The sequence below is a fragment of the Channa argus genome, chromosome 16 (assembly GCF_033026475.1).
Source record: "Channa argus isolate prfri chromosome 16, Channa argus male v1.0, whole genome shotgun sequence".
Classification (NCBI taxonomy): domain Eukaryota; kingdom Metazoa; phylum Chordata; class Actinopteri; order Anabantiformes; family Channidae; genus Channa; species Channa argus.
In genome coordinates, this window is record NC_090212.1 from 10471568 (window position 1) to 10488934 (window position 17367).

A 17367-nucleotide genomic window follows, 5' to 3' on the forward strand; every position below is an offset into this window, starting at 1 on the left:
CTGATATGAATTACATATAAGCTTTTAGGGTTTTTTCCCCAATCCCCAGCTGTGCAGTGCCGGTCCAAACCCGGTGAAAGTCCGGTAGAAATCGGGGAAGGTTGCGAAGAGCATCAGGCGTAAAAACTGTGCCAAATCAACATGCGGACAATTATCTGCTGTGGCGACCCTGAACTCACAGTAAAGCCGAAAGGACAAAAAAAAAAAAAAAAGATTTGATAAGACCCCAGAGTGTTTATTGATGTTGAAATGTACAGTGGCTTGAGCTGCCCAACTGCCTGTTATTACCATTAAGAAATGACTGATTAGACTTTTTTTGCAATTGCAGTCACTGATTACATGATAATCATAAGCATATATATTTTCCTCACCAGAAAGGTGTGTGTGTGTGTGTATATATATATATATATATATATATACACACACACACACACACACCTTTCTGGTTGCCAGGTTGTGATAAAACTATTACTTTGGTAATACTTACCTCTACAGGCGTGACCCTAATAATTTGTATAATTATATAAACTTTTTGCTGTTGGGTCATGACTAATTGTAAGAACTTTATCAACAGAACTAATTGTTGCAACTAAAACAAACAACGCTGTTACCGTCGTTCCACAAATAAAGTTTTTTTTCAAGCCACGTGATCAACACTGTCATGGCTGCGTCCTCGTGTCATGCGTGGCTATCGGTTGTAATAATATTTTAACATTTCAAGAAGACACACAAAATCATCGTATGGCGTTTGTTTCTGGCTTTACTGTGTTTAGTTTACTAGAATTTACAGAACAAGCTGGCTGTGGTTTTTGACGATTTACACGTTTTACAGTTTGACTTGTACGATACGATACACATGCTCTTTTATCTCTCTATGTAAAGCATTGCGACACATTTGAGAAACGCGGATAATTTCTTCGTTTGTAGAAAAATGAAAACAGCAAAGATGAAGACGAAAAACAAGCGTCTGTCGTCCGGGGTGCAGAAATCGGCCAAACGGGGCATCGTTGTAAAAGGCAAATGGAAAGCTGTAGAACTTGATCCAAGTGTCTACTCCGAAGAGGGCATGGAGGGTCTGGTATGTTTTGAAGAGCTTACAAATTACCGTCTGATAGACTCTGAAAAGACTGCAGCCAAAGCAGCAAAAGAAATGAAAAAAGAAAAGAAAAAAACGATGAAGAGAAAAGTCAGTGAAGGAGAAGAGGAAGACGAGAAGGCAGCTGTGGAGGGCAAAGAGGGGGAGAAAGTAAATGAACCTGCCAAGAAAAAAGCCAAAAAGAAAAGGAAAAGGCAAATAGTGATGGAATCAGTTCAAGACATTTCTACACAAATAACACAGAAAAATCAAGCCGCCAATGAGGAGGGAGTGGAAACCGGTAAAGAAGAAGCTTCAAAAGATTCAGCTATTTGCTCAAATGTCAAATCAAATATTGCAAAGAACAGAAACAAGAAAAAGAAACGGAAGCAGCAAATGGTAAAAGATATAGTCACAGAGAAACAACCAGATTCTGAGCCCTCATTAGGACAAACTCAAAACAAAGTGACAAAGCCCCCTAAAAATCAGCCAAAGAATTGGACTAATAAAGTACTTTCTGGTTCCGATGACAAAAATACTGATGTTAGTGGATGGAATGACCTGTTTGTTCCTTCCCCTGTGCTAAAGGCACTGAGCAGCCTCGGGTTTGCTTCGCCCACACCGATTCAAGCCCTGGCATTGCCTCCAGCTATCAGAGATCGTATGGATATACTGGGAGCAGCTGAGACAGGTGAGTTTAACATTTCTGTCACTCTTAGTTTATTGTCAAAGTCTTTGTCACTTTACAGTCTGTTCCTAGTGGAGCTAATGTGAGCGCTGTCATTTACAGGAAGTGGTAAAACCCTAGCCTTTGGTATTCCCATAATCCACACCATACTAGAGTGGAAGAATCACTCAGAAAAACATGAATACTCTGAATCAAGTGTGAAGGTGGAGAGTTTGTATTTACCACCCACAAAGTCTGCTGAAGCCACAACAGAAGACCAGGAAGACTGTGTGAATGTAGAGGAAGATCAGCATGAAGGCATGAGAGTGCAGGATCAGTGTGACTCAGATGAAAGTGCCACTGAAGATGAAGAGCATGGCTTCGAAGAGGATGAAAAGCTTGGGTGTGTTCAAGTAATTGATGATGCCGAGTTTGACTTTGACCCTGCAGTTGAAGTAGAAGAAAAACCTGCTGGTGGTCCGAGTCAACCTCTTCTTGGTCTAGTTCTCACTCCCACCAGAGAGCTGGCTGTTCAGGTCAAACACCATATTGATGCTGTCGCAAAATTTACAGGTAACCCATTACTAGTCAAGTGTTATGGTATCCAAATCCTTAAATTTTCTATTTGTCAAGATTCTTAAGATGTTGCTCTTACACAGATATCAAAACAGCCATACTAGTGGGGGGAATGGCACAACAGAAACAAAGGAGGATGCTAAAGCGTAGGCCTGAAATCATCATTGCCACACCAGGACGTTTGTGGGACATGATAAAGGAGAGACATCCACATCTGCTGAACCTCAGACAGCTCCGGTAAGTTACAATTCACAATTTAGATCTATTACTTAGCTTATACTGAAGCAGTATTTCTGCACTGTTGCGGTTCTTGCAATGGATAATGGATGGTCAAAAATGTTTTCAGCCACATCTGTTTATATTTACACAAAAATAAATGATTTAAAAATACTACTTATTCCTCCTATTATTAAAAAAAAAATTACTCTTTATACAGTGCTGCTGCTGTGGTAATGTCTCATAAAGATAACGGTTTTCTGTAGAAAACACAATGTGTGAGTGCAGTAATAGCGAAGATTGCTGTATGGCTCTTTGATAACACATTTTGTTTGCACTTAGGAACAACAGAGAGCCTCCTTTTTGGGCCATGTGTTTGGTTAAAAAATGAGATTTTGGTTTTTACCATTAAAAGTTTAATTGTATGGCAGCAGTTCTCATGTACATTCTATTTATTCTGATCTCTTTATGAGGAAAAACAAGGCCTCTGCGAAATGGGCACAGGATAGAGCAGTGTCAGGGAGAGTGGGGAAATCTAATGATTATTACTGTCACACGCGTCTCCTTAACAACTCTTGTTGTTCTGCAGGTGCCTGGTCATTGATGAAGCCGATCGCATGGTAGAAAGGGGGCATTTTGCAGAGCTGGAGAATCTGCTGGAGATGCTGAACACCACACACTTCAATCCCATGAGGCAAACATTTGTCTTTTCTGCCACACTGACAATGGCCCACAGCCTTCCTAATCGCCTTCTGCAGAAAAAGAGGAAGAATCTGGACCAGAGGAAAAAGCTGGAAATTCTCATGGAGAAAGTGGGAATCAAATCCAAGCCTAAAGTCATTGACCTTACTAGGAAGGAGGCGACAGTGGAGACGCTGACTGAAACCCAGATCCACTGTCAGAAAGAGGAGAAGGACTTTTACCTTTATTACTTCTTGCTGCAGTATCCTGGACGTACCATGGTGTTTGCCAACAGCATAGACTGTATCAAGAGACTGAACTCCCTACTGGTTATCCTGGACTGCACACCACTGCCTCTACATGCTAACATGCACCAGAAACAACGCCTCAAAAACCTGGAAAGGTTTGCTGAGAGGGACAAGTGAGTCTTTTTCACACTTGCAATAGCAGTGTCTAGAGGTTTGCCCTTGGCTGAGGTTATGCAGTAATTTATAGAATATGTAATTATCCAGTTGTGTAAGTCTCAATTGCAGTGGACAGATTCAGGAGTTTTATTTGGCCCTAAAAGGGGCAGATGGACTATTCTTAATAATCTCTTTGTGTGATCTTTGACATTAGTTTTTGTAATAAGCAGAAATATAATCTATGCTTACTGAGGTGAAATTTAAATTTATATTAACAGTTGTGTTCTACTGACTACTGATGTGGCAGCAAGAGGACTGGATATCCCCAACGTTCAACATGTTATTCACTACCAGGTTTGCTTTTTGAGAGTTTATTACAAAAAAGAGATGTATTTGTATCAAATGTAACATAATAAAAGCTGTCAAACAGCAACTTGTTTGTAAACATAATTTTACTGTAACTCATAGATTATTTTTACTGTTGTTCTGTAAAAAACAGGTTCCCAGAACATCTGAGACTTACGTTCATCGCAGTGGCAGAACAGCAAGAGCAACTAAAGAGGGTCTTAGCCTGCTATTAATAGGCCCAGATGACATGATGAACTTCAGAAAGATTTACAAGACACTGGGAAAGGATGAGGAGGTTCCCATGTTCCCCATAGAGACCAAATGCATGGAAGCAATCAAGGTGAGATGCACTGATGCATTAGGTTATGTCTTTATGTGACATTAGACAGATAATTTGTGTTTAATGTTGTGTGTATCCCTTCACAGGAGCGGGTAAACCTGGCCAGAATGATAGAAAAGATTGAGTTCCACAACAGCAGGGAGAAGCAGCACAACTCCTGGTTTAAACAAGCAGCAGATGCCCTGGGAGTGGACCTTGATGATGATCTTTTACTTGGTAGGACCAATTACATGTAACCGTAACAAAAGAGTCTTTTAAACATGTTCAGTATGGTTTAAGATTTTCAAACACAGACAACTGAAGATGTCATGTATGCCCACAGGCAGATTAAGGGATGAAGAAGCCGACAGAGAGCAGGAGAAGATGCTTAAGGGGACAAAAAAGCATTTGAAGCATTTGATCTCCCAGCCTGTGTTCAAGAATGTGATAAAGACCAAGTATCCCACTCAAATGGGAAAGCTCTCCCTACCACACATGCCTCTTGCGGGGATGGAGAGTGCCTTAACCAGTGTCACAACATTGAAGAAGAAGCAGAAATTAAAGAAAGGTGTTCCTCAACAGAGGAAGAATGTGAAGCAGGAAAAGAAAGCAGCAGCAGGGACATGTAAATGAAATTGTGCAGTTAAAAAGACCATAAATGCATCTTTGAAACATTGTCATTGAAGTTCATTTAAATAATCATTGCACAATGTGTAATAACTGTATTACACATGTTTTTCAATCTGTGTACACAACAAGGTTTTATAAAATGGGTTTTCATTAGTGTCTTATAGCCCAGTGGGTATATTTTTCAACTAAGTCAATATTCCTGAGAAGAGCTGGATCCTGGTGGCCCACTTATCTGTCTTGAAGTCGTGGGTAAAGAATGTTATAGTGTGATGTTTGGTAGAGAAGGTGCAGGGTGGGTTCAGCACCCTCTGGAATGATGTGGTGAGCCACCTGCTGTTCGTCACCCTCCACAGAGACTATATGGATACAAATTTCTAGAGCCTGCGACAGAGCCATGATGTCCACGTGATCACACTCCATTGCCATGACCTCCACTTCCTGATTTAAGAGAACATAGACTTAATAAACTATACTGTCAATTACCAAGGCAATAAAAGATGTCTTTTTCACTAAATGGCAGCAACACAGTGGTACTGACCTGACGACAATAAGCATGCAGATTGGGTGCCTCCACAAAGTTGCAGAAGAAGTCTGCATGGGTTTGCAGATGTGCTGACGTGAGTAGCCTGAGATACTGCACCACACTGTCAGATGTCATCTGTTCATTGAAGAGCCTAAGCAGCGTGTCTTCCTGATCATCAGCCTGACACTGGTCCACAACATATATAACCTTTAAAAGAACAATAACAAATTAGTTTTACAGCAGCTCTTCCTCATAGTTCAAGAAACGCGGCTGCAGTTGACTCAGCAGCTTTTAATAATCATAGACCTGTGGAACCAGCTTGACTACACATATCTAAGATGTGCATCAACATAGTCTCTGTGGAGGGAGATGAACAGCAAATGACTCCCATTTGTCAGATGTGACAGCTGACCTAAAACTGAATCTGAGAGAAACTTTTAACTAGTTTAATAAAAAAGGTTCCTTTCAATTCCCCCATTCTGTGCTTTTATTTGTATTTTTGAGTCACACCTTAGTGATAATAAGGTTATTGATGTAAGGGCCTACCTGGAAGGATGAAAGTCTCATCCTATAAAGTGTAGAGTTTTGCTTTGTGTTTTTGCGTTCATTGGTTTTGAACCTCACTTTGTTGTGGCTGACCCACAGTAATTTCCACATGACTCATGCCCAAATGTAAATTTTGCACGTTGTTCTGAGCAGAAATATATTGTAATAAAGAAAAACAGCAAATTTCATGGTCTTATTAGAAAGTGGGGTCCAGCGACTTAGAGAAGTATGGATGGTACTGTGTAGCAATGTGCATTATTTACTGTGTTTAGGTGGTGCTTGAAGGAACTGTCGTCAAATCCCGCTGAGGACAAAACTCTGCTGCTCTGAATGATTTTGTCCTTGAATCTGAAATCGAAACCAAGAAGAAAATAACACATTTCCCTATATAATCGAGCGTTCCAACAACACACTCAAAGTTTGGTTGAATAAAGTTTTGGAAAATGTCACTAATGATGATGACTGACCTCTGCAAAGCTCTAGGACTGTGTAAGACTGACTCCAAGTGTGCGAAGCACACAGCTCTGTAGAAGCAGTTTCCGTCCCCGCTCACTTTTCTCACGGAGGGAAACTGGCCACTTATATCCTAAAAAGAACAACAACAGGTCAGGTTATTTCTGTTGCCCACCCGTTGAATTGAGAGAGAGGAGTATGACCACCTGCAGCAACCACGCCGCCCCCACCCAGCTAAAAACCCTACTTTATGTTTGGTAGCCGGAGTTGGCTCAGGGAACACCGAAGAAATGTCCTCTCTGCATGAGACGATACCATACTCCATCTGTCGACAAACAAATACTTTCACTACATCGGAGAGACCAGAGGGCAGTGTAAACTAGGCCAACTAGCTGCACGACATACCTTCGTTTTTAGTAAATAAGGAAATAATGTAAGAAGTAATGTTATTTTAGGCTCCGTGAGTCAAAACATTTAGCAATTTTTTTTCCATTTTCTGCAAGGCGGATGTTTCCTCGTACCACGTGTTTGTATTAAAGGGACAGTACAGGGTTTGTTTAAAGCTTTAGTCACGCTCTCAAATGACTGATTGTAACTGGAAGGACTGGAAAGCCAAAAACGTTTTTCTTCAGAATTGATGGGGTTGCCTCAATGTTTGTGCTTTGCCTATACGGGCCACAATACCTCCCCCTCTCCTTGTGCTTCATTCTGTCAATTCTCTGAACATTGGCTCAGGTCATATCTCTTGAATCCCTTAACACTTTTCTTTAGGAAATCTGTTTTCCAATCTAGTACTTTAGTTGGTTTATAATAAGTAAGCTAGCCTTAGTAAATGTACTCACTTTTCATCAAGGTATGACATATCCATCAGAGGGTTAATATCACACTTTTCTGCCTTATTGTTACTTAGAGTGCTTCACACTGCTTCTCATGCACACACACATCGACAGGGAGCCGCTATGCATCTATGCTATGAATGAAAATGAAATGAAAGCCATGAATGAGGAAACTGCATACATACCATTGTATTTTCAGTTTCGATGGGTATTATCTCCTGTTTAATAGCATCATCTGATTATGATTTTATTTTAAAATGCAGCAGTGATTACAATCCAGTGATACACATTTTAACGTTTTGATACACAGACACTCTTGATCACTTTAGTTTTAACAATCCATTTGAAGTGGTTAAGGCAAATGTATAGTAATTTGCACTGCGTTTTGAACACTGGTAGACAAATGTAATAGTCAGAACACTCTTAAATGTCAACAAAACACACTGAAAAAGACACTGAACACAAGGTTTGTTTTCAAGAGTCTTTGACAGCATCTCAGTCTTCATCATTAAGTCATTTCTTTTTACATCTAAAAACATAATTATTTGTTTGGTTTTTGGGAGACTACTGCTTCCAAGTTCAACGTAGAACTTTCACCTTTTGATTTGCGTTTTACTGTCTATGCTTTTCCTTGATCCCCACCATCTTTTGTCTGTCGAAGCTGTTCTGTTAGTCATAGCAGATCCTGACTGCATCAGTCTTCTCGCTCTCCTCTCTGTGTCCGTCTTGTCCAAAATATACTCCTGAAATCATACTCTTGGTTAGATGAAGGAACATACATTAGTATTAGACAGTATGAACAGTAATAATAAAGTATTTCGCTAAGATATTACCTTCACCATGTCCATCATTGTCAATGCATTCATGTTTTCCAGAGGTCCATATGCCTGTATATGACACTGTTCTGCTAGGTTATTGATGGCCATAAGCAAACTTCCCACTTGTATAACCTGTGAGATGCCCAAATGAAAACATTTCTATTCAAAACTCCCATCATCACCCGCATCATTTCCTGCTCATAATTTTATAAGGGTACCTTCTCTCTCAACCCTCCTTTTTCCATCAGCAGGTTCACTTCAGCCTGTTTGCTTTTCTCTTTAATGGTCTCTAATTCACTCTGGAGTTCGTATAATTCTTTGTTGGCCATCTGCAAAAGATGTAAAAACACTTAAAAGTTGATTCAAGCACAGTCATTTGAAGACATGTTGGAATGAGTAGCCTCATGTGTATATCTGACCAGTTTTTTAATACTGTGCTCCCGTCTCATGGTCTGCAGTTGTTTTTGGCCCCGCTCTGTCTCCTCCTCCAGATGCCCTAAATGCTGCAGCAGCTCCTGCTTTGTGATGGACAGGGTGTCATGGCGCTGAATGATAGGCTTAACCAAAGATTCAGACCCATTATGTAGATTAACTGAAAAAGATCATTCAGTTTGGTCCATCTTAAAGCCAGTGTGAGTTAAGTCATTAGGATAAACAGAACAGGTTTATGTAAATATTCTTGGGCAATAAATGTCAGTTTTGAACTTACTGCTGGGAAGATAATCTAGAGTTTTCATCAGGTAGAGCTCATAGATTTTGTATTTTGCAGTTCTCTCCTTTAAAACATGCTGTCTGCAAATTGAGACGTGGTAAAGTTAAGGTATTAAAAAGTGACTCAGTGAGTGACTCATCCACAGTCTGTTTAAAGCTCTCACCTCGTACGAAGTTGTTTCAGCTGTTCTGTGAGGTCCTGTATCTCTTTCTGCTTCAAAATGTTCTGCTCCTGCGCAGTCTCATACTTCTTCAGCGCTTGACAACGCTTGATTTCATTTTCAGCCACAAACTTTTCGAATTTCATCGCCCTTTCTTTAGTCTGAATGAAAATACAAACCCCAAGGAGATCAGGCAATGTCAGTGACAAATACCTTCCCCATTAATACTTTTAAAGGACACAAAGCAGACTTCACCTGCTGTTGTTTTATTTCGAGTTCAGTCCTTCTCTGAGCCATATCCTCCACCCGGCTCTTAAACTCCTGCCGTTTGAGTGTGAGTTGCTTGTCCACATCGCCCAACTCAGCCTGTTTCTTCAGTACCAGGGTCTTTTGCAAAGTGTTTACTCCTGCCTCAAGGATTCTGCTAGAAGTCTGCAGATAATAAAACATAACAATCAAAACCAAATAAACACTAAAACTCCTCCAATGTGCAAAAGGTTATGAGTAACTTATGTTTACATTTTACTCTTCAAATAAAAGGGAAAAGATAAGAGAGAGACCACATAAATCTAATGAAGAGAAAACATAAATAAACATTCATAAAATTGTGAAAACAATAATGTCAGGCGGCACAATATAATTGTATGAATGTTTTTTGTAAACACACAGATTCTAAACAAATAATTGTAATGATAATAATAATAATGTAATTTTATCACAGCTTTACCTCCGTTACTACAGGTATGTGATTGACATTTTTCTCCTCCCTGTGTCTAAGGAGAAAATTGATATTGTCAGTAATAAAATTTAACCAAAATGTTTATGAAAGGGTTTAGAGGGAAAGCTGACATGCTGCCGAGGCCTACCTGGTTCCTTCCAACTGCGTTACAAAAATGTTTCTTATTCTGTTTTCCACCTTGAGTTTAAGAGAATCCGTGTTATCTAAGAAAGGAAGCGCAGAAGTGGCCATGTTTAGCCAATTTATTCTCCGGGATTCCGAATCCTGCAGTTACTCCACGTTCGGACGATTGAGGGGCTTTTCCGGATGTTTTCCTGGATTTGTGTCGTCGTTGCCTGGAAACCGCCGCCAGTGAGACAAGGGGTGCTAAGTGCGCAGGGATCGTTGTCATGGCAACTGTCGGGGAGGCTGTGTGAGGAACACTCACTCTGCTCTAAATCGCGCGAACCGTGTAACAATTTGTAAAACTAAAAAGGTCTGCACTTATTGGTAACCAAAGCGCTTTAGACTGCTTCTCATTCACCCATTTACACTCACAAACACACACACACATACACACCGATGAGAGAACTATGCAGCTGCCTTACACTCACCAGGAGCAACTAAGATGGGTTCAGTGTTATCTAATAATAGGAAATAAACTGATGTTTAAAGCAGCAGGTTTGTGATGGTTTCTCAGCAATATATGTGTATGTTACTATCTGTAATTATAGTTCTTATCAAAATCTTAACCAAAAAAAAACCAGACTTATAATAAATAATGTAAATTGGGAAACTTGCATACAGAAACGGGGATGCCATGAAGGGTTTGGGACATTCTGATGCTCTTTCTAGCTATCACATGAAAAATTCTGCTATCCTGCAGACTTTACCTGTAAAAATCATGAAATTGGCTAAACAATTTTGCTATATCTTTGAAAAATATGAAAAATACAAACAGTGGCTACACATCGTCCTCGTACTGTAAGTCAAAATGATAATCCCAGCTGACACAGACTTTGTTCAATTTCTATCTGAGTCTTCAGTATTGAATATGTGTTCACTTTAGATCAAAATTCAGTGAGAATTTAGTGGAAATATGACAGGTTACATCTTCAAATAAATTACCACTTCATACTGTATCCACATACATCTAGATCAAAAGATCAACGGCTGTTGGCCTACCCCTTCAGGGGTCGCCATAGCAGACTGTGTTCCGCACGTTGGTTTGTTATTTGTTTTTATGGCGGCTGCCCTTCCTGCTGCTACAAACCCATTTATATCCAGGTTTTAGACTGCTACCAAGGTTACCACAGCTGGCAGGGTTGGACTCAAACCCATGACCTTGTGCATTAACACAAATGCAATTACATTTGTTCCTACTGGTAAACTGTTACTACTGGAAACACTAGGTCTCGTAGATCACCAAAAAATATTTTCAATGTGTGTGCACTGAAAGTTTCCACACCAAACTTGTGTAAGGTAAATTGTTTCTTAACTGATGAGACCACAAAATCTTGTGCTCATGTGTTCAGCAGATGATTGTGAAAAGTCATGGTGTCACACTTAACACAATATTATTGTGCACAGTGTAGATCAAACACAGTTTACAAGGCTGTTAAACAGCTCTATAATTAGGGGGCTGGTTTGAACACATAACAATACTGTTGGTAATGTTCAGAAATTAGCAGAAAACCCAAATGTCTAATAGGTTTTTAGCCAGTTTCTACCATTACAATCAAAGAATGGTAGATCCTTGACAGCCAAGTCTTGTTGGGCAAAATGTGGAGTTCCCTAGAATTGTGAAAACAACCTCAGAGATAGTCTAGTTCCTCCATTTGTAACAAGATATGTTTTGGAAGGTAAATGCAGGAAGTATTTTTCAAAAACACTTTAGACGAACTGATTATGAAACAAAAACCTGCCGTCATTATTTAAGAACATTTTCCCATTTGAACATGTTGCGGTATGAGCTGATCCTCCGTTCTTATTGTTCTTGTTAGAAAAGGGGATCAACACATTTGTTAAAAAGCTTCTCTGAATGAGGATGAGAAACATTTTCATGTGGTTATTTCTTAAAATTTAAGGGATTTGTTCTTTAAATATTTTTTAAAATTATATTTTCTTTGTGTGCAGTGTTTGTGTGTAGTCAGATAATAGTCAATGTGTTTTTTTAGCAAGTCGTATAGATGAGCAAATAAACTCATGTGTTTAGTGTTATCCCAATCCCCTTGTACTGCTGCATACCTGATAGTAACAGCACACACAACCTCAGTGTTGCCTCTGCAGCAGCAGAACCAAACACAGTTGAACATGCCCTTAAAAGGCATCTATTGTGATTGTCTGAACTGCTGCTTTCTGGTTTCTGCCAGTGCAGAGTTTAGCTCTTTCATGCATATGTGTTTATATCATACTGTGTGTGTGTGTGTGTGTGTGTGTGTGTGTGTGTGTGTGTGTGTGGTATACTGCCTTTTGTTTTAGGAATTTTGCAAACCTTTCTTACAGTTGATGTCATTAGTGTTGTGATTTCTGTGGATCATTAGCTTCATCTCAGTTCAGTGAAGAAGACAGCAGCAGTGCCCTGTTGGAACTTTAGATGTCCCGAAATGCTTCCAGGCAGCAGACCCAAGATTTACCATAGAATAAACAGTGATGAACAGGGATGAATAAACAAAGGTCCCCAAACTTCTGCCACCATAACAGGAAACGTGCACAGGTGAGGATAGTTCAGTAGTATTTTGTAAAACTGAATACATTTAATTTTTTGTATGTATTTGCCCATGACATTTTGATAACATGTGAATGCTTCTATATTCATACATTTTTTGTGGCATGAGTCAGAAATGTTATAGTGATAGAGCACCATAATCTTTTAGCTGTTACTGGAAAACTGAGAAAGGTGTTAAAGTCTATATTGAATAGAGATGCGTACTGAGCCCCAAATGAGTTCCTCCCAGTGATAGCAGGCCAGGTGCATATCAGTGTGTGATGGTGTTTGTGACTGATAGCGCAAAGGGGCGATGTAAAGAACTTTGGGTTTTGAAAAGGTATAAAAGTTATTTATAAATGCAAACTATTGACATTTCTCATTTGGATTGGTACTTCTACAAATAAAGACCCCTCCAATCCCCTTTCAGACATGCGGTGAAATTCTGACATTATCCTGCCTTTTTCAGGAGTGGGTGTATGTGTGAAAGAAAATGTCTGCTGAAAAGGCCCCCGGGTGCAATGCCCAGTGCGTGAACTCGTGAGGAAGTATAGCACGCTGCTGTGTTCCGGATCGTTTGGAGGATTAAAAGCGATCCATGTTTGTATCGCTCAACTGGCGCTGTAGTCGAATGTTTGAACCCTTTTTTATTAGTTGCATGGCTCCGGTGTGCTGTAAACAAAACATTGTTTCCCAAATGTAACATTTTATAACAGGTTGCGCTTCCTTCCACGGATTTTCACACCCGAGGACGCTTCTCACCCGGACGATCCCCAGCTGTGAGTTACACATCTGAAGGGGGCCACTCCGGACAACAAGCGTCTTTGGAGGCGACATTAAAAAGAAACCATGTGCAGGTATAAACTGCGTTTGTCTTAAATTATTGAGTTTATGAGTACGTTATTAGCCAGTATGATATGCTTAAAAATGAAACTTGTGAACTCTACCCAGGAGTCATGAACATAAATAAATGTGTAAATGTGCTCACCTTATTTGCTTTAATGTGACAACAATCATTTAATAGAAAACAGGCAGACACATTATAAAATACTCTTTAAAGAATACTCTTTCTTTGTATATCAGAAACACGGCAATAAATCACTGTGTGCCCTTAAATGGACACAATTATGAACACATTTAGGAGACATATGTGGGAAAAATCACTTTCCTAGACTCTTGATTTAATCTTCAGATAAAGCAAATGGCTCATTTTTCATATCTGTTATAAATGTCTGGGATATAAAATGATGGCACACGCGACCTTAGGTGTTGTTTACGTTCCATAAATAGTTGCTCTTTTTTAAAGAAAAAAAATTAATTTTAAATACTGATATGATATGATGAGGTGACACTGGGGACATTTGGACCTATGACCCCACAATTTATAAAATCTAGCCCTGATCCCCTGCTTAATGAATCCATTTGATGACAGTGACCTGTGGTTAGGTTGCAAAGTGCAGGGCCACAGTGTCTGTTGCATTCAGAGACCACACAGACATGTTTTTTGGTCCAATCTTCTGTAGCAGCTTTTATTGTTCTTCTTTTGTGTTTTTTCTCCAGCACTAAGACTTAATCATTCGTGCTTTTATTACCCGATTGTTTAATTTAAAACTAGCCAATGGAATAAAGACTAAAGACAGACATCTCGTCTTCAGACTGTATTATCTGCAGTGCTGGGTGCCTTATCTGTTGAAGTCCTGGTCTCTTGACATATATGGATAAAGCCGTCACGCTGCCGTCTGACAATACAGTCCTAAAATAATCTGAGAGCACAGCTGAGCCCCGCTGCGCGCTGTTTGCTGCTGCGCCGCCTCCGTCGCTCTGTGTAGGGGAAACACTGCCGAGAAATCTGCCATCAGTAATGTCGAAATTCAGCTATTCTGAATACTTATCTCAGTTCCGTAATGCTGGAGGTAAATGTAATAATGTCCAGGCGCGACTGCGAGGAGATACGAGGAGAGGGGACTGTCAGGGCGACGTAACGTTAGAGCCGGAGTGAGTCTTTTGTTGCTGTGGGTTTGAAACGGAGGCTGTGTGTGTGTGTATGTGTAACATTTGAAATGTTTAGATGTGTGTGTTTTAGGACCATGTGTGCAGAGCTAATTTCTTTGTACAGAGAAACACGTGTGAACATGACTGGTTGCATTCAAGTTAGAATCTCTTATTTGGAATAAATCAAACTACAGACATCCATGTGTCCTACATGTAAAGGTCCGAGGTCCATGGCTGCATCATTACTACATCCCCCAAACACTGTGGATTTCTGTCTTAACATTTTTTTTTAATCTCCTTTCAAGTGCTGTTAACTCTGCTATGTTAGCCATCAGGAGAGGGGATGTGGATGCCATTAATGATCTGGCAACATCTGCTCCTCAATGCCTGCTGTTGGGGAACCAAAATGAGTATACACCTCTTCATGAAGCTGCCTTCCGTGGACAGAAGGAGTGCCTAAAGGCCCTGCTGAGGGGTATAACACTGTCAGCATTTTTAATGGTCCCAAACAGTGCCTCTGTGTACAATTTTGACTCAGTGTGATAAAACAGTGAAGGAAGCAGCCATAAATTTAAAGATGTGTTTTGGTGCATTCTTTGCACATTGTAAAATTAGAAAAAGAGTCATCCAATTGGTTTACGTGGTATGTATATATTCCTCTCCAGTTCATCCAGGTTCGGTGGACAAGCGTACATTGGAGGAGGACACAGCCTTGCTGATCGCTGTCTGTCTTGAGCACTTGTCATGTGCGCAGTGCCTTCTGGAGGCTGGTGCTGATCCTGACATCAGCAACAAAAGCAAAGAAACCCCGTTGTATAAAGGTAAAGCTGTGAAATCAACTATTAATTTAAAATGTGTTTGTATAACTGCACATGCTATATAGAAACAGTTGTTTCTTGACTCTGTATAGCCTGTGAGTTTGAGAATGTGGACATGGTGAGGCTCATTCTCTCCTATGGAGCCACTGTGAACCAACGGTGTGGTCAGGGCTGGACAGCCCTCCATCAGGCTGTATCATGGGGCAACATAGAGATCTGTGAGATACTGATAAGAGCTGGGGCTGTAATCAACCCATCTAATACCTACAGCCTCACACCGCTCATGGTAGCAGCTCAGCGAGGGCAGATGGAGGCAGTTCGTTACCTTGTTAAAAAAGGTACTTATTTTTCATGATCCCAATTTTTCACAATCCCAATTTAAAAGATTTAATCGAACAATACTTTTCACGCAGGTGCAGATGTGAACATACCAACATGTGAAGGAGTAACAGTACTGCATGAGGCCAGTAAACATGGACACAGGGAAACTGTGGCCTTACTATTGACTAAAAATGCAGATGCCAACAAAGCCACTGTGTCAAGACTGCTGCCCCTGCATATTGCTGCCGAGCGGGGACACCATAAGTAAGTTAAGATAATGAAATGTGCTGATTAGGTCTTTTTATACAGAAAACACTGCTCAAGATCTAACATTTGTATTCAGATACCAAACTAGTGTTTATAATGTGCGACAGAGCTGTTTCTGTAAATGGTGTTCTGTTGTACAAACTCCTTTGTATTTGTCCTTGTGTAGCTTTTAATTAACTTTGTCTTCAGGATTGTGTCCATGCTTGTCCCAGTGACGAGTCGGGCCAGGCTCCGTGACAGTGGGATCAGCCCTCTCCACCTGGCAGCTGAGCACAACCGACATACTGTGGCAGCTGTGCTACTCAAGACAGGTGCAGATGTAAACACCAAGCTGGCGCACAGCCAAGCCATCCAGTACGCTGACCGACGTGCCACAGCTCTCTACTTTGCTATTGCCAAGGGGAACACTAAAACAGCCGAGGTGTTACTGCGAGCTGGTGCTAGTTTAACCCTGGATCCAATACATCCTTTACTGATGGCTGTACGTCAGGGCTGTCTCACCACTGTGTCTTTACTGCTGGAGAGAGGGGCTGATCTCAACGCCAGAATCCCATCCTACAATACTACATTCCCTGCTGTTATTGCACTCTGCATGTACAACCTCAATCTACTCAAAAGCCTCTTGGCTTTTGGCTGCGATGCCCTCTCGTGCTTTTCCTGTACATATGGCAGCGCCCCTCACCAAGGCAGCAATGGATATGATTTTCAGAATGGCTACATGTTTCCTTTAAGCTGCTGTGAGTCAAAAGAAAGGGCAACACAGGTATGAAATTAAGCACAATTATTAATGTACATTTTACAATCACTGAAGTTTGCAGGATCTTTCAAAGTAATGTAGCCTTATCCCGATTTTCTACTTCAGTTCTGTGAGTGGATCTCAACACCAGTTATGTGTAAATGGGCAGGACCCATCATAGACCTGCTGCTGAAGCATGTTGGTCAAGTTCAGCTGTGCAGCAAGCTCTTGGAACTACTGGACAGCCAAGAAGAATGGATTGCTATTAAGAGGAAGGCCCGTAAGTATCAGACAAAATGTTTTCGTTCATGTACATCCTTACATATCTTTATGCAAACTTGTCTCTTCCATGTTCTTTTACTTCCTCACATGTGCATTGAACACAAATTTAGTTTGCAAATAAGCAAGCCGTATTCCTCTTTGTCTTTTTTGTCTACAGTGTCACCTTGTCCGTTAATGCAACTTTGCAGAATAAGGATTCTGACCCAGCTGGGGAGACACAGACTGAAATCACTCAAAAGCTTACCTCTGCCATACAGACTGATCCAATATCTGAAAGTTCCTCAGTGACTTTAAAATGAATTTTAAGCATTGTGTGCATCAGGGATGGGACTAAATATATCATTTTGTGGTTCTTTTTTTAGCCATGTGTGATATCTCAAGTGTGAATAATTCTATTTATAACATGTGACAATATGCTTCTTTAAATCTATCTTTAAGGGTTTTTTCTTTTTTTTTCACAGAAGCATTGATTCAAAGTAAAAATGAGCTTATGCCCAAAGGATTTCTTCAGGGAAGTTGAATCATTTATTTAAAAATAAAAGTCATTGCTTCAAATGTGCCT

General features: G+C 40.3%; 4 protein-coding genes across 8 annotated transcripts; 2 read left to right on the top strand and 2 right to left on the bottom strand.

The window, feature by feature from the left end:
- The first annotated feature begins 931 nt into the window (after nucleotides 1-931).
- On the top strand, nucleotides 932-4962 carry ddx24 (DEAD (Asp-Glu-Ala-Asp) box helicase 24). The gene is made up of 8 exons (XM_067479205.1): nucleotides 932-1766; nucleotides 1866-2315; nucleotides 2402-2555; nucleotides 3124-3636; nucleotides 3898-3973; nucleotides 4119-4307; nucleotides 4394-4523; nucleotides 4630-4962. The coding sequence occupies exons 1-8, from the start codon at nucleotides 932-934 to the stop codon at nucleotides 4917-4919; spliced, it is 2637 nt and encodes an 878-aa protein (XP_067335306.1). The 3' UTR covers nucleotides 4920-4962.
- LOC137101174 (ubiquitin thioesterase OTUB2-like) lies at nucleotides 4948-6986 on the bottom strand. The gene is made up of 6 exons (XM_067479211.1): nucleotides 6844-6986; nucleotides 6686-6763; nucleotides 6453-6571; nucleotides 6249-6333; nucleotides 5455-5646; nucleotides 4948-5354 (listed from the first exon to the last, which is right to left on the bottom strand). Exons 2-6 carry the CDS (start codon nucleotides 6761-6763, stop codon nucleotides 5145-5147), a joined length of 684 nt encoding a protein of 227 aa, XP_067335312.1. The 5' UTR covers nucleotides 6844-6986; the 3' UTR covers nucleotides 4948-5144.
- A 471-nt stretch (nucleotides 6987-7457) lies between these two features.
- si:ch1073-416d2.4 (coiled-coil domain-containing protein 42 homolog) lies at nucleotides 7458-11054 on the bottom strand. Its single transcript, XM_067479210.1, has 9 exons — nucleotides 9831-11054; nucleotides 9692-9737; nucleotides 9220-9396; nucleotides 8968-9125; nucleotides 8802-8884; nucleotides 8512-8684; nucleotides 8311-8421; nucleotides 8108-8224; nucleotides 7458-8017 (listed from the first exon to the last, which is right to left on the bottom strand). Exons 1-9 carry the CDS (start codon nucleotides 9932-9934, stop codon nucleotides 7868-7870), a joined length of 1119 nt encoding a protein of 372 aa, XP_067335311.1. The 5' UTR covers nucleotides 9935-11054; the 3' UTR covers nucleotides 7458-7867.
- A 1078-nt stretch (nucleotides 11055-12132) lies between these two features.
- Nucleotides 12133-17360, top strand: LOC137101791 (ankyrin repeat and SOCS box protein 2-like). 5 transcript variants are annotated; one of them, XM_067480622.1, is made up of 9 exons: nucleotides 12133-12398; nucleotides 12859-14384; nucleotides 14687-14856; nucleotides 15047-15202; nucleotides 15292-15537; nucleotides 15613-15784; nucleotides 15977-16550; nucleotides 16650-16803; nucleotides 16963-17360. In XM_067480622.1, the coding sequence occupies exons 2-9, from the start codon at nucleotides 14251-14253 to the stop codon at nucleotides 17091-17093; spliced, it is 1737 nt and encodes a 578-aa protein (XP_067336723.1). In that variant the 5' UTR covers nucleotides 12133-12398; nucleotides 12859-14250; the 3' UTR covers nucleotides 17094-17360. The 5 variants fall into 5 exon arrangements, with proteins under 5 accessions (XP_067336723.1, XP_067336724.1, XP_067336725.1 ...); XM_067480623.1 differs by having other exon boundaries at nucleotides 13106-14384; XM_067480624.1 differs by lacking the exon at nucleotides 12133-12398 and having other exon boundaries at nucleotides 12405-14384; nucleotides 14717-14856.
- Nucleotides 17361-17367: the final 7 nt, after the last annotated feature.

Bases quoted from the DNA above. Each gene is read 5' to 3' on its own strand.
- ddx24 (XM_067479205.1), top strand. From the start codon at position 932: ATGAAAACAGCAAAGATGAAGACGAAAAACAAGCGTCTGTCGTCCGGG. The intron at 1,767-1,865 runs GTGAGTTTAACA...TGTCATTTACAG, and splicing joins ACTGGGAGCAGCTGAGACAG to GAAGTGGTAAAACCCTAGCC. The intron at 4,524-4,629 runs GTAGGACCAATT...GTATGCCCACAG, and splicing joins TGATGATGATCTTTTACTTG to GCAGATTAAGGGATGAAGAA.
- LOC137101174 (XM_067479211.1), bottom strand. From the start codon at position 6,763: ATGGAGTATGGTATCGTCTCATGCAGAGAGGACATTTCTTCGGTGTTC. The intron at 6,572-6,685 runs GTAGGGTTTTTA...TGTTCTTTTTAG, and splicing joins CTCCGGCTACCAAACATAAA to GATATAAGTGGCCAGTTTCC. The intron at 5,355-5,454 runs GTCAGTACCACT...CTCTTAAATCAG, and splicing joins TGCATGCTTATTGTCGTCAG to GAAGTGGAGGTCATGGCAAT.
- si:ch1073-416d2.4 (XM_067479210.1), bottom strand. From the start codon at position 9,934: ATGGCCACTTCTGCGCTTCCTTTCTTAGATAACACGGATTCTCTTAAA. The intron at 9,738-9,830 runs GTAGGCCTCGGC...TTTTCTCCTTAG, and splicing joins ACGCAGTTGGAAGGAACCAG to ACACAGGGAGGAGAAAAATG. The intron at 8,018-8,107 runs GTAATATCTTAG...GTATGATTTCAG, and splicing joins CAATGATGGACATGGTGAAG to GAGTATATTTTGGACAAGAC.
- LOC137101791 (XM_067480622.1), top strand. From the start codon at position 14,251: ATGTCGAAATTCAGCTATTCTGAATACTTATCTCAGTTCCGTAATGCT. The intron at 16,551-16,649 runs GTATGAAATTAA...TTTCTACTTCAG, and splicing joins CAAAAGAAAGGGCAACACAG to TTCTGTGAGTGGATCTCAAC. The intron at 16,804-16,962 runs GTAAGTATCAGA...TTTTGTCTACAG, and splicing joins TGCTATTAAGAGGAAGGCCC to TGTCACCTTGTCCGTTAATG.